Below are 15,080 nucleotides of genomic sequence, written 5' to 3'. Positions count from 1 at the left end.
GACAATTTTTGGTAAAACAATTTTTTTTTTTTAAATTTTGGATTTGAAACAATTTTGTTTAGAAACTATGTAAAGGAGGGTACATATAATAATACTTTCCTGGTGAACTATTGGCACGACCCAAAGGTAGGGGTGTAAACAAGCCAAGCTAAGCCGAATATTACTATGCTCAAGCTTGGCATGTTTTAAATTTATCCAGCTTAAGCTTGGCTTATGATGATGAACTTGAGCTAAGCCGAATACTACCGTGTCCAATACAAACTCGAGTTGTATCGAGCTTATTTACATAATTTTATCTAATGTATTTCATTAACTACTATTTAAAAAAATATTAATTTTTATTGAACATTTTTTTCTTGAAAGCATTATAATATGTTAATTTAACTTAAAATTATTATATATTTTAAATTAAATTAAATTAAATAGGCACCACAAGCTTTTTAAAAATGTCATATAAATGAATATGATTTTTCTAAAATACAACTGTACCAAATAATTTTATTTAAAAATTCATAACTTATGACATTTGTAAAAAATAATACAAGCTACTCGTGAGCTTTTTAAGCCAAATACACCAAAGTTCAAATTTGACTTGCTTTTTAAATGAGCGAACCTGGAATTAACTTGTTTTTATGAACCAAACTTAAATAAATCAAGTTCGGGTCGAACTCCATACAAAGTCGAACTTTACCGAGCCGATTGTCAGTCCCACGGTCCTAACCAAACGGAGTAGAGGTCCATAGCCATAACTCATCAAAGCGGAAAAAGAACAAAACGGTGGTGGACCCCGCGATGTCACGATTCGCGAACGAAAAAATAGCCGATGATAAACAAACATTAAACAGACAATGCCTCCAAAGTCCAAACAAACTTCAACAAACCGAACTCCAATGAAAAATGCTACTACTACTACACTTCGAGATCAGATAAAGCTCATGCTTCAATGGAGCACCTAACCAGCTCCACCACTTGCTGCACTGCTCCCAACCTCCATCTTCTTCACCATAACTCCCACCACCACCGCTTTGCTTCTTCCAATGCCACGCCGCTAAACCGCAAGAACAGGAACACTCTCAATTGGCCGATGCGCGGCGCTTCGGTGTTGGCGGTGAAGCCCGCCGATGGAGGAGCAGCGACTGAGGTGGAGACCGCCGTCGTCAACCGGCCCAAACGGCATCGTTTTCAGGTGTCCAAGGGCCACCCCACTCCCTTTGGTGCGACGGCGCGTGATGGTGGGGTTAACTTCGCCGTCTATTCCGGCAATGCGGATTCCGCCACTCTCTGTTTGATCAGTGTCTCCGATTTAGAGCAGGTATAGTGAATTGAGCCTGGTAGCACGTTTGTTTGCGAACTGTCGTAGCAGAAAGCCTGAAAGATTGATTATTAGTGACAGTGCAGCATTTGTGTTTGAGTTTTATTTATTTATTTTTCTTTTAGTTTTATATTCTTTCAAAATCACACAGCTGGTAGGCCTAGTTTAAAACCAAAGAACATTAATGCAACAACCAACAAGAGTTTTCTGAGTCACTTCTATTACAACAGTGAATCGTATTATGGTTTGGATTATGGGTTCGTATAGAAAAGTACTAAGCTTCGAGGACCCAGTTTAGTACTTTTCTGGAACTGTTGGGTACATTTTGATTTTTATTATTACCCTGGCAGTTTTGAGTCTTGAAATCTTGATTACAAAGGTTTACTTGGCTAAACTTGAATTGAAATTTGTACTTGACTTCTGGCTTCTTGAGTTTCTTAATTTGGACTACGTATATAATTTAGCATTGCTATTTATCTGATGCAGGATAAAGTTACTGAGCAGATCTCTCTTGATCCTTTGACCAATAAGACTGGAAATGTGTGGCATGTATTTGTGAAGGGGGATTTCAAAGATATCCTTTATGGATACAAATTTGATGGGAAGTTTTCTCCAGAAGAGGGACACTATTATGACCCTTTTAAGATTGTATTGGATCCTTATGCAAAGGTTATTGGTCTGAATGACTGCATCTTTTATTTATCATTTCTTTTGCGTTGTGTGGTTTCTTCTCCCCTTATGATTCATGCATGGGTTTTCTTGACTTGTTTTTGGTTTTAATGTGTAAGGGCTCAGATATATTTTCTTTTCAAATTTGTCTAGGCAGTTATACGCAGAGGAGAATTTGGGAATCCAGGTCCTGATGGTAATTGCTGGCCTCAAATGGCCTGCATGGTACCTTCTTTTGATGATGAGGTACTTTATTTATAAAATTTTGTTACATTACATTTACAAGCATGTGATCTCTTCAGGTTTAATTTCTGGAACTGCACATGAAGGTGGTGTTAGTTTATGTGAGCTTGAAATTCATTCTTAGCTCCTTTAACTGCTAAGGACATTTAGAGTAATCTTGATCAACAGCATATTTCTGTTTTTCTGGGTAGGGGGTGGGATGAGGAGACTAGAAACTAGAAGCTATAGTCTGTTGAATAAATTTAAATTGCATTCTTAGCTTGCTAACTTTGTGATAGAAAATAAATTGCCTCCTCCTTTTAAAATTTTTTAAATATAATATTCCGTTAAAATAACATTCAATTTAAACCTATAACTCGAATTTTCATTCCTAAGAAAATATTTTTAGGCATATTAGTTCAAGAACTTAATTCCTAAACAACACAAAAGTTTGCCAATAAATCATATTGCACTTATTTTATATGATGGAATATTTTTCCAGCGATAAAATTTGGTTCTTTCATGATTTCAGTTTGACTGGGAAGGAGATTTACCTCTGAAGCATCCACAAAAAGATCTTATCATATATGAAATGCATGTGAGAGGGTTTACACGGCATGAGTCCAGCATGACTAAATTGCCTGGTACATACCTTGGTTTGGTGGAGAAGCTTGATCACTTAAAGGTACAGTTCAGAGAGATTCTAGAAAAATTCTGCAAGCCGTCCTAGGAGGTTTATCTCGTCATGCGACGGATGGTATATATATTTATTTCCTATTTGTATTTGTAAAACAATCTTCTGTTGTCTGTGTGCTTGCGTGGTGCATTGGAGGCCCATTGGACATATAAAATACATAACGAGAATCGGGAACCTTGGCCACATTGAAGCCACCACCTTTTTGTTGGCCCCAATAACCATGAAATCTTTCACCTGCAAGGAATAGCAGTTTTTAGGCCAAATCCAATCCACTCCAAACAATTGCATCAACCTAACTCAGATTTGCATTGAGAATGGGCAATTAAAAAAAAAATTAAGATCAACAGTCTCCTCCGCCCCTTTGCACAAAATATCCCACTGTGAATGACAAATATACGATCATCTTTTTTCTGGAGCATGTCACAAGTATTTATTTTCCCATGACCATGAGCTACTAACCAAATATTTTATACCTTTAAGCCTTATTGGAGTGAAATTACATGATAGAAGCTCTTTAATAACTTTGCAGTGTATCCCAAAATAAAGAGGAATCATCGTTTCCTGTATATGAGGATAAAGAGGAATCATATTTTTCTATTACATAATGGTTATTTTAACCACCAAATTATCTATTATCAGCTCCAACAATTCCACTGTGGTGATATTAAAATAATGTGATTACGCATTTTAGTTTTTGGATGCTCTTATTAGGTTACGTTTGTTTTGCAGGAACTTGGGATCAACTGTATAGAGTTAATGCCATGTCATGAGTTCAATGAGCTGGAATACTTCAGCTACAATTCTGTCTTGGGTGACTATAAGTACAAGACTTCTACCTTCTATGCACATTGTTTTCTTTGGGAGTATGCAAGACAGCAACAATCTAGATAGAAACTCGAAACAAATCTAATCAAATCAAAATTTATAGAAGCTAACTTTCTAGAGTATATCAACTCATGGGTGCTTTTTAAAAATAAGAGTACAAGCACCCTGTTTGAAAAAAAAAAAAAAAAAAAAAAAACCAAAATGGGGCTTAAAATTTTTATTTTTTTAACTCCTTAGAATCTGGAGCACAACATTTTGGTGCCTTATATATCAGGTATAAATAAATTTTCATTGCTTGCCCAGGGTAAATTTTTGGGGATATTCAACTGTCAATTACTTTTCACCAATGATAAGATATTCATCTGCTGGCACACGCAATTGTGGCCGTGATGCAATAAATGAAGTCAAGTCTCTTATTAAAGAAGCACATAAACGTGGAATTGAGGTGACAACTATTAGTAATATGATTCAAATTTTTTTCATTGAGATATTTTGTTTTGAAGATTTCAGAAATAGTTCTATTTAAGCAGGTGATCATGGATGTTGTTTTCAATCACACAGCTGAAGGGAATGAAAATGGTCCCATGTTATCTTTTAGAGGAGCTGATAACAGTGTCTATTACATGCTTGCACCTAAGGTATAGCTTTGACAATAGTAAGTCTTTTTATGCGCTTGGACTAAATGTGAAGAAGAAAAGGAGAAACTACTCGTACCATTTTTTTCTCCCCCAAAAAAGTTCTTTTTCTTGAAGTAGGAAATGATATGATTCTCATAATTGAAGTTTTCTCTTTTGTTTTATATTGTTCAAATGTTGTATTTTTTTTTTGTCAGAATATTGTTCAAATGTTATGGTGATTGAATCTACTTAAAGACAATTATAATGCCTTTACATTGTTGGTTTCTATATGCATTACAATTTCTGTTGTTCATTGGTAACTGTTTTGAAAAACGAAGATCTGTGCATTATTTAGTCTCTTGAGTTTCTATGTAATTAGTTGATTTCCTCTCTTGGTAAGGTTACATAATTTATAATGAATTTGGTAGTAGAGCTAGGTTTTGGTCGTCCATGCATGTCTTTTAACAATATGCAACACAAAGGAAAAAAGTTTATGTTTCTTGTAGATTTTCTTTCTTTCTATTTCATAAAAGTTTATGTCATTGTCTTTCCCCCCCACCATAAAAAAAAAGCAGCACAAGATGAGTGAAAAGACAATGACATATAGTTTCAAAGTTTTTTCTTAAGGGAATGATGTGCACCCTATTGCTTTAGATAAATTGGTTTAAAGTGCAATTTCTTTACTAGTCTCACCAATATATTACATTTTACCAGAAACCAGAAATTAATGATTCCATTTTTTACCAACCAAGCATGCCCTTTCTAAGCTATGTGGTCATGTGGTGGTCCAAATTTGGCACCTCTCTGTCCATAGTGGCTCATTCAATTTTTATCAATACCCGCCTTTCTGTTTATTGATCCCCTTGTGATTGAATCTTGTACTCCATAATTGTTTTTTATAACTTTCATAGCTCGATAGTGGTCAATCTGAAATGAAGCAGCAGAACATTCTAGTGCTGTTACATTTTGTTTATAAACATATTCCAAAATATCTACTAAAACAGGTCTAACAATATCGACCTTTGAACATATACCTTTATTTGGAAGAGCATAGCAAGGCTAGGCTTACTTTATATGCCCCAGACCAAGGAGTCTAGTTTGATTTGTGAACTGATAAAAGTTCTATAAAAATTTTCTCATTCCATCCTTTCTGATTTGATGTCTCTTTATAAATATACTGTAAACTAAATCTGTTGTCCTTTTTTTTGGGTCTCTCTCTCTCTCTCTCTCTCTCTATTTTACAGGGAGAGTTCTATAATTATTCTGGATGTGGAAACACATTCAATTGCAACCATCCTGTTGTGCGACAGTTTATAGTAGACTGCTTGAGGTAGACATACCCAAACTGTTGTTATTGTATGTCATCTTTCTTCACTTCTAACCTTTTTTCTTTTATTGTGTTTTTCTTTTGAACTTTGGTTGTTTTTAACTATAGAAGTATTTATTTTTCCATTGCAACTATCATCTTCAATATCCAAAAGGCTGAAAGGTCATTGTTTTTCTTATCTGTGCAACAGATATTGGGTAACAGAGATGCATGTGGATGGGTTCCGCTTTGATCTTGCTTCTATTATGACCAGGGGTAGCAGGTTATCTGATAGATGCTCTGTGTTCCAAATCATTTCATACAGGAGATTGGTGTTCAGTTCAGTCCTTTTAACTTCCTTTCCTTCTTTATCCACAGTCTCTGGGATGCAGTTAATGTATACGGGAGTCTGATAGAAGGTGACTTGTTGAAAACTGGAACCCCTCTTGCTAGCCCGCCATTGATTGACATGATAAGCAATGACCCAATACTTCATGGAGTGAAGGTTCATACTTCAGACTTTTCTTAAATATACCTTACATATTCTTTATCAATATTTCCAAAAACGTCCAAGGGCCATTTGAAACTGAATTAGCCTGTTTGATAACATTGAATTTACATGCTTCACAAAAATATTAGACAGATCAAGTTGCCTCGATTTAGAATAGTTGATACAGCTGGAAAATGATGTGAATATCTCATTTAGGGGAGACCATCTATTAGAACCAATGCATTAGGGGAAAATGCAACTTAACTCGCCTTGGTAAACACCCATTTAGTCCATTCGATTCTTAATCAGTTTGGATTGGTTTTTTTGTTTTTTTTTTTGTGTGCCTCCATGCTATGAGTTGCATATTAATCAGTTTGGTTGGTTACATTTGTTTGTGCCTCCATGCTTCCAAGCAGTGCTCCATTTCCATTGTTTCATTGAAATTATTATGACCTTTTCATAAAAAATTCATTATTTGTCATTTTTGTATTCATGTCTCTAGAACTTTGTTAAGTTATAGTGACCCTGCACTGGTTTCAATGATTTGATCCTGCATAAGAATTTAGCTTAATGTGGTTTCTACAACTAATTAGCAATTACTGTTTCTAGCATTTCTGCTAGTATATAAGGGATTACTGATCGTGATTTCTTTGCCTGTTTTTCAAACAGCTTATTGCTGAAGCATGGGATACAGGAGGCTTGTACCAAGTTGGCATGTTTCCTCACTGGGGTATTTGGTCAGAATGGAATGGGAAGGTCTGTTCAGATGCTATACTGTTATAGTCATCATCTCAATTAATCTAAAGTGACTGTAGATAAAGAATAGGATGACACAATGAAACACAAAATATCCAAAGTGTAGGGATCCCAATTGACCCTATCTTCTTTTCCCTGCCGTCATAGAACCAGATGAAAAATGTGCTGGGATGGTTGTTCCATTAAACATATAAACGTAATTTTGTAACATACATCCATAACAAGTCCTTTTTTTACTGTAAAATCCCAACTTATAATCCATGAGTCAACCTTCTGATACCTTTGCTTGTTTATCAAAATCATAGCAATGTCTTACATAACTTCAGTTCAGATTGACCAATTAAGTTAGAAATAGGAGATTTCTTCCTACATCTATTTGAAATTTTTGGAGAGCTTCAGGCATCGGATTCTCTTCAGTTCTGTCTCTTATTGTTGGCATCTCATCAAGTATAGTACTGCATCCTATACCTATTAACTCACTAATCTGGTATCAGTTCATCCAAGTGGCTCTTAAAAAATCTACCATATGTAGAGATTTTTATCATCATAACTATGTCTAATTATTCAATATTTTGGGCGTGGCATCTCAGAATTCTTCCAGATGATCTATCTCGCCAAAATCATTAACCGAAAATTAAAATACATTGATATGTTTCAAATGGAAGCTTTTGGCTTTCCTTTAAAACCTCTTCCATTTCTCAGATGTTATAACCTTATTCTCCAGCATCTTCAAGTCCTGAAACCTGCTTATAGTTCTTCATCCTGTACTTTATATAGATGAGCCATATGGTCATTTATGTATGTATATTGCTTTTCCATGATATGTCAGTTTTTTTTTTAACTTGTAAATTCTTGTTACTTTCAGTACCGTGACACAGTGCGACAGTTTATCAAGGGTACAGATGGCTTTTCTGGGGCTTTGGCTGAATGCCTTTGTGGGAGTCCTAATTTATACCAGGTAATTCAAGTGTTGTCTGTCTCTTGCTGTTAACCATGACTATAAAACCTTCTTATGTGATGTACTAGTCATATTATGTCAATCCATATTTCCCCTCTTTTCTTCTCTTGAAAACATTTAATTTTTATCTTCCTTGGTATTGTTCAATCCTGAGTTCATAAGCCAGCTTTGGGAGTAGTATTGATGGACGATAGGCAAGGATGAAAAAATCGCCAATATCGGCGAAATATCAGCCGAGATATCGGCTTTTTCAGTTGTCAATATTTAAATGGCATGTAAGATATATCGCGGATATATCAGCAAAGTCTGCAAGCTCTTGGCACTTTGGGTCCCTTTCTTGTCTCTTGTGTGTCTGTTACTCTGTTGCGTGTTCTTCAAAGTGCCATGGCTGTCGCTGCTCTAACGTCCCTCCTCCTTCCTCCAACTTCAGTGCGTCTCCACGAACGACATCGTTGGACGGACTCCCGCTTCACAATAGCACTTCTATAGAAAACATGGAAAGCATTAGCCAATTTAGCCACTTGGGAGGATGGAAGAGTAGGGAAGGAAAGGGCTGTGGGTGACAATGGAGGAGGGAGAGGGAATGGCAGATCTATGGCCGAAGAAAGAAAAGAGGGTAAATGTCTAGGAGAAGACAATGGCAGATCTATCATTAAAGATCATGTGTTTTTTTTTCTTTTTGATAAACGTTAAAATGGTGATGGATAAATATAAAAAGGGTTTATTAATTAAAAGTATTAAATAGATGGTACAATCCTAACCATTAGATTCTCTTGAATGATCTAGATTAAAAGTCTTGTATAGTCTAGCAGAGGAAAAATTGGTAGAGGATCCACTTCCTTATCATACGTATAGTAGATTATGAAAATTATTTGTTTAATACATGAATTAACAATTGATTCAATATTTCTTAGAGTTTCATTAAAAAAATTATATGTTTTCATTGACTTACACCGATATTTTCCGATATCGATATATCCGTAAATTTGAGGACCGATATTTAAGAAATTTCCGATATTTTCAACCTTGACGATAGGTTGGGTAATCTTTCTGCAACTGCTTATGTGGTGGGTTGGGGCTTGGAAAACAATTAGGACTTGAATGGTGAAGAAATAGATTTAATGTTTGTATATTAAATTATGGTGTGAAAGGAAAAATCCCCAAACTGCTCAATATGGAAATTATTGGAAAAATGAGCAAGACTCCTTATTACTTGTCTGTCTGAAGCTAAGATTTATGACTCGAATTTAATATTTGATTATTATATGCTGGAGTATGGAACGCTGTATATGCTTCTCGCTCTGTTCTGTTCTCTCTCTCTCTTTCTCTCTCTCTCACTCTCACTCTCACTCAGTAACACTCATTATATCTTTGGACCAGGAAGGGGGAAGGAAACCATGGAATAGTATCAACTTTGTCTGTGCACACGATGGTTTTACTTTAGTTGATTTAGTAACCTATAACAAAAAACATAACCTGGCAAATGGAGAAGACAACAATGATGGAGAGAGTCATAATAATAGCTGGAACTGTGGACAGGTAAATATTGTTAAACATATTCTCTGATGGTTGGATTGAGATTTTGTTTGATGCTGTGTGTTAATTTGTGTGATAAGGTCACCAAAGGTGTACAACTTTTGATCAAGCATGCTGAACCTTTAAGGCATAAATGATTCTGACATATGTCCAGCCCCTATAAATATTATAAATATAACAATAGCAGCATTACACTGTTGCCCCTCAGACCTAATTTCTATTTTGTCTTTTAGTTCTCTATTCTTTCATTAATATGTTTGAGGGGGAATCCTTTTTTTTTTTTCCTTCCTGCTTTTGATATTTGGATTACCCATGAAGAAGGAAAATATGCTTATCATGCATTTATGGGAAGCAAAAAAGCCATATTTGTGGTGTTTTTGTCTTTATGTTTGAGCACATTGACGAAGGAAAAGAATTATCTTAAAAACCAGATCCTAGGCCAACCCTACAGGAAAGCTACTTAAGAAGAAAGATATGTGTTCAAGCTGTTGATAGAATGCACTGCTGGTCTCATAATGAGGTCAAGAGCTAGAGTTAAATGGAGTTTCAAATGTTAAAGGGTTTGCTTTAACGAAATCATTAAGAATTCATTTTGTGAATGTATCTACTTGAAAATTCATCTTAGATTTGTAAGCCCATAGATGTGTTATTACTTCTAGAGACAAGTTATCATTCTGTTTTTTAACTCAATAATTTAGGAGGGAGAGTTCGTAAGCATTTCAGTGAAGAAATTGAGGAAACGACAAATGCGGAACTTTATTGTCTGCCTCATGGTTTCCCAAGTAAGATGCTGCTGCTGCAGTTGTTGTTGTTGTTACTTATTATGATTATTATTATTATTAGGGTTAATTACAATTTATCCCCCCCAAACTATTGGGAGGTTCGTACTTTGCGCCCCAAACTAATTTTCTTTGATAGAGAATACTTATTTTTTTACATAAGGGGGTTATTTGTTTGACATAACATAGTTTGGGGGTGAAGTGTCAAAAAATTTAGTTTGGGGGGCAAAGTGCAAACTCCCTGATAAGTTGGGGGGATAAATTGTAATTAACCCTTATTATTATTACTATTGTTATTATTCTATTAAGGCTTTTTTACATTTTACCCACCTGAACTTTAGGCTCAATCTCACTTTACCATTTAAAAAAAAATTGTGCCAATTTACCACCTGAATTAAAAATTTGTTGCAATGTACCAACTCTGACTCATTTTGTCAAAATTAAGGGTTTTTTTGGTCATTTTTAAGTTCATATTGTTAGAAAAAAATGGCTTTTTTACACTTTACCCATTTTGACAATATAGAAAATCGACTTAAAAAGACCAAAACATTCTTATTTTCAACAAAACTTTAGACAAAATGAGCCAGAGGTGGTACATTGCAACAAATTTTTAATTCAGGTGGTAAATTGACACAATTTTTTTTTAGGTGGTGAAGTGAAATTGACCTCAAAATTCAGGTGGGTAAAATGTAATAAAGCCTTCTATTAAAGTAAGGTTCAATTATAATACATTTTATAACCTTACTGTTCATTTGGACTACAATGATCTTGTTTGGTTTATTATAATATGTCTCTGTTGGCCTTGATTTCTTGTAACTTAAATCTGAGTCTTTCTTTAAGATTTCTCTACACACATTCTCAATTAACGGGGAAGCATGGGCATGGGCATCTATGAAGTTCATGGACGCAAAAATAGTAGCATTAACGTTTGTGTGTTTGCAGTGCAAGGGAAGAAAGGGGTAAAAGAAAATTTGATGTTGTACTGCTAAATTGGTTTACTATTAAAATGGTATCGTTTGTCCTGATAAATTCAAAAAGGTTTTCAGACAGTACAATCCAACCACTAAAATAATATTATGGAGTATTTCTTACTACCATACCCGTGTTGCATGGATCCCGTTGAATTCTCATTCTAAAGATAACAGAAAAGCCAAAAAATTTGTATGTTAAACTTGAGTTTGCATATTCTAGCTTTTGGAGCACAATTCTATATTGCCCTGCAGATATTGTTTCAGTGTGGCACTTTCTACATAGATTCTTCCAACGGTGTCACATAGTTTTTGTCTGCTTACTGACTACCTTATTTCATTTTTGTTTTTTTATCAGGGTGTTCCGATGATATATATGGGTGATGAATATGGTCATACAAAAGGGGGAAACAACAACACATATTGCCATGATAATAAGGTAATTCTCTACACCTTGCTGAACTTCTTCTGTCAAACCCATTTTCTTATTGTGGTTGTTGCTGTGCTGCAGATTAATTACTTTCGGTGGGATAAGAAGGAACAGTCCTCAGATTTTTTCAGATTTTGCTGCCTTATGACCAAATTCCGGCAGTAAGTATCTATATCATTGATTGCAATTATTTATACCTTGCTTTCTGTTTGACATTTTGTATCTCCTTCTTTAATGTGGATTATTCAGGGAATGTGAGTCACTTGGCTTAAATGACTTCCCAACAGCAGAGAGGCTGCAGTGGCATGGTCATGCTCCTGGGGTGCCAGATTGGACTGAAGCAAGCCGCTTTGTAGCCTTTACTCTGGTATGCTCTCATGCTCTCCTGGGGTGCCATATTCGTCTGAAGTCAATCGTTCCTTTAACATGGTCACAATGTTAAAGATCCCCTACTAAATTTAACCAACCTGACTAATGCAATTTAGAGTCAAATTTTGATTAATCTTACCTTGTTTATTGAAAAAGAGAATAAATGGAAGATTATCCTGTTCTGCCTTATGCCATATGTTGCATAAAAATCTTGCATGGAAGTACCCATCACTGACATATCAAGAAATAGGTATATCATGGGTTGTTTTGGATGCTCCCATTTCAAAACCATACCAAATACACTTACAACGGTATGGAAGAGAAGTACATTTTTTTTTCTTTTGGACCTATTGTTACTCCTACTGGCATCATAGGAGTAACAGATTTTTGTTATTATTGAGGTTGATCACTTCCCTTTTGGATCTTTTGGGGTTGTTTCGAGTGTGGTTTCAAACTCACTATTTTATTGTCCCAACTGGTCTGTGACTCAACATTTTAATCCAGATCGACTCAGTGAAGGAAGAGATCTACGTTGCCTTCAATGCCAGTCATTTACCCGTGACCATTACACTGCCAGAGAGGCTTGGATACAGATGGGAGCCCTTGGTAGACACCAGCAAGCCTGCACCATTTGACTTCCTCTCAAGAGACCTCCCAGAAAGAGATATTGCAATTAAACAGTATGCTCACTTTCTCGACACCAATTTATATCCCATGCTAAGTTATTCTTCAATCATCCTGTTACTCACTCCACATGAAGATGCTTAGTGCTGATGTGTGGCTCAAAATCCATATGCCTTGAAGATATCACCACGAAAAGAAATCGATGCATATTTAAATCCTTGTGTTGCCAACTTGGAGTCTGAAGCAAATTATAAAGAGGCAGTAAATAGTAATTCGAGAGAAATCATCTTCAGGTTTCTGACACCCCAAAAAATAATATGGATGAATAAATCTTGTTCATATCTTGTAAAGTTCCATTATCGTGTGGCAGCCCAAATCGTAAGAAAATGTGTATGTTTCTACATTACATCCTTATTCAATTTCTATCCACTTTATTTGTTCAATTGTATTCTCCATCAAATTTTTTGAATAAAGTTATTAGAGAAGTTGGTTATTATTTGTTGTTCACTAAGAGTGTGGTGGATGACTTTGCCAATGTGAATTTTTACGAAATTTAAATTGTTACACACTTACACTCAACTGTGCAGAGAGACCTTGGATAACCAAGAGAGAAGTGTGAGGTGGAAATAAAAAATGATACAAAACCAAACTCAGATCATGGCTTATATTAGCTAAATGGTTTGCAGCAAATTTCTATTTATGCTGAGCAGAACAATCCCACCACTAGTTAATAACCTCCTTGCAACCATTAATGAGGCTGAGAGAGGGTGATTGTGATTTGTGATCAACTGAAGAAGTCTTAACCAAAATCACGCCAGCACTAGAATCACATTCTACTTCAACTCGTTTGTAGCCTTCCTCCCAACCAAGGTTGAGAGCAAAACCTTGGATCCAAGTACCACCAGGGTTCTCATAAGACAATCCAGCTGATCCAATCTTACCAACCTCACTCTTGCAGCTGCCATCAATATTTAATTTGCTCGAAGCTAAAAATGTGGGACCCAAGAAGTAGCAATTAAACACATTAACCAAGTTAGCAAGCAGGAAATAAAAAAGAAGCCATAATTCTTTGCTAAATAAGACACATTAACAGTCCAAGTAATTCGGTATATTTTTACTCCCTTCTTTGTTTTTACAGTAAATTACTAAAAAGTCTACAAAAAAAATCCACCTAAAAGTTAGAATGATAAATAGATCAATTTTGTACAAATAAACTCCAAACTTTATAAAAATAAGTCTACATTATGTTTTTTTCTATAGATTTTTTTTTTCTTTTTTAAACTAAACAAAATTGTCAATGTCGCACTATTTGGCCATGTTGTCGGCAATGATTGCTACTGTCAAATAGTGATAATTAATAGAGTATTTTTGCAATTTAAATAGTTACTTTTTTACGGTAACAATGATTGACACTGTCAAACAATAACAATTAATAGAGTATTTTTACAATTTAAATAGTTACTGTGTCACACTAACAATAATTATCGGTGTAAAACAGTAGCAATTGCCACTGCCAGTCAACTTTTTCTTCTTCCATTTCATCTCCCAAGGCCTGTTTGCGCCCCACACTACACCATTTTCCTCTTAAATCCACTATTGGTTTATGTTATCTATTGATGCATTAACAACTAAAGATTGGTTTAAAGGATCAATAGCTACCATGCAGTCACTTTTAGGCTGATGGTTGTAGAGAAAGGGGTGGTAAGGTGGCTACCCAAACCAAATTTTTGGAATGGTGGAGTTTGGAGACAAAAACTGTCCAACGCTGCTGACAATTTCTCCCTCCACCAATGTTGCAGGTAGTTGCAAATAGAGTTGCAGGTAGTTGCAAATAGAGGCTCACCATTGTTTTGCAGATAGTTGCTGTATTGATGAAGAGCAACTTGAATTAAAAGAATGCCTCCATCCACTTTAGTAATTGTCTGTGTGCAATCTGATATTATAATAGTATTAACAATTTTATAATAGTACATCAGTATTTGAAAATCAAAGCAAATAATTAATTAATTATTATAAACCCTTTATACATTGAAATCAATTGAAATACAGTGTATAATGATATAAAAGAAAACAATGAAAGAAAATACATTTGTAGATCTTAATGCTTTAATCTCTCTTGTCATCCGAAAAATTCCCTAACTTTAAAAGAAAAAAAAAAGGAACGTATATGTAAAGTGGTTGTGGCTGTTGCTGCTGATATTGAAGTGTGATTGTTCTTCACCATTGGTGTTGATGGTTCTTCTGTGTTCTGGAAAAAAAATTCCAATAAATACTTGGTCCATAATAAACATGAAGCACCCAAATCTTAACAAAAATATATATTTCAAATAGTAATTCAACAGATGGCAACAAACATGAGAAATCAAATATCCATGCCAGAAATGAGAAATCAAAACCCAAAATAAAGACCCCTAAAATCATAAAGAAAATAGAAAAAACAAAAAACAAAAAAATAGTTGAACACACAGAACTGATGCCGATCGATTCTAGTATGGTCCTGTTATTGTTTAGATTTTCCCGAT

General features: G+C 35.1%; 1 protein-coding gene across 3 annotated transcripts; it reads left to right on the top strand.

Moving 5' to 3' along the window:
* Positions 1 to 869: 869 nt before the first annotated feature.
* ISA1 (isoamylase 1) lies at positions 870 to 13,054 on the top strand. Of its 3 annotated transcripts, XM_086231590.1 has the most exons (18): positions 870 to 1,312; positions 1,799 to 1,981; positions 2,135 to 2,227; positions 2,736 to 2,888; positions 3,630 to 3,721; positions 4,029 to 4,170; positions 4,256 to 4,363; positions 5,587 to 5,672; positions 5,860 to 5,931; positions 6,027 to 6,153; positions 6,808 to 6,894; positions 7,760 to 7,852; positions 9,233 to 9,391; positions 10,087 to 10,170; positions 11,494 to 11,574; positions 11,647 to 11,726; positions 11,815 to 11,932; positions 12,439 to 13,054. In XM_086231590.1, exons 1-18 carry the CDS (start codon positions 944 to 946, stop codon positions 12,700 to 12,702), a joined length of 2,391 nt encoding a protein of 796 aa, XP_086087716.1. In that variant the 5' UTR covers positions 870 to 943; the 3' UTR covers positions 12,703 to 13,054. The 3 variants fall into 3 exon arrangements, with proteins under 3 accessions (XP_086087716.1, XP_086087717.1, XP_086087715.1); XM_086231591.1 differs by lacking the exon at positions 10,087 to 10,170; XM_086231589.1 differs by having other exon boundaries at positions 11,494 to 11,726.
* The last annotated feature ends 2,026 nt before the right edge of the window (positions 13,055 to 15,080 follow it).

This window comes from Dryas octopetala, chromosome 2 (assembly GCF_963921425.1).
Source record: "Dryas octopetala chromosome 2, drDryOcto1.1, whole genome shotgun sequence".
In the NCBI taxonomy this organism is placed as follows: domain Eukaryota; kingdom Viridiplantae; phylum Streptophyta; class Magnoliopsida; order Rosales; family Rosaceae; genus Dryas; species Dryas octopetala.
This window is presented reverse-complemented; position numbering and strand designations above follow the sequence as displayed.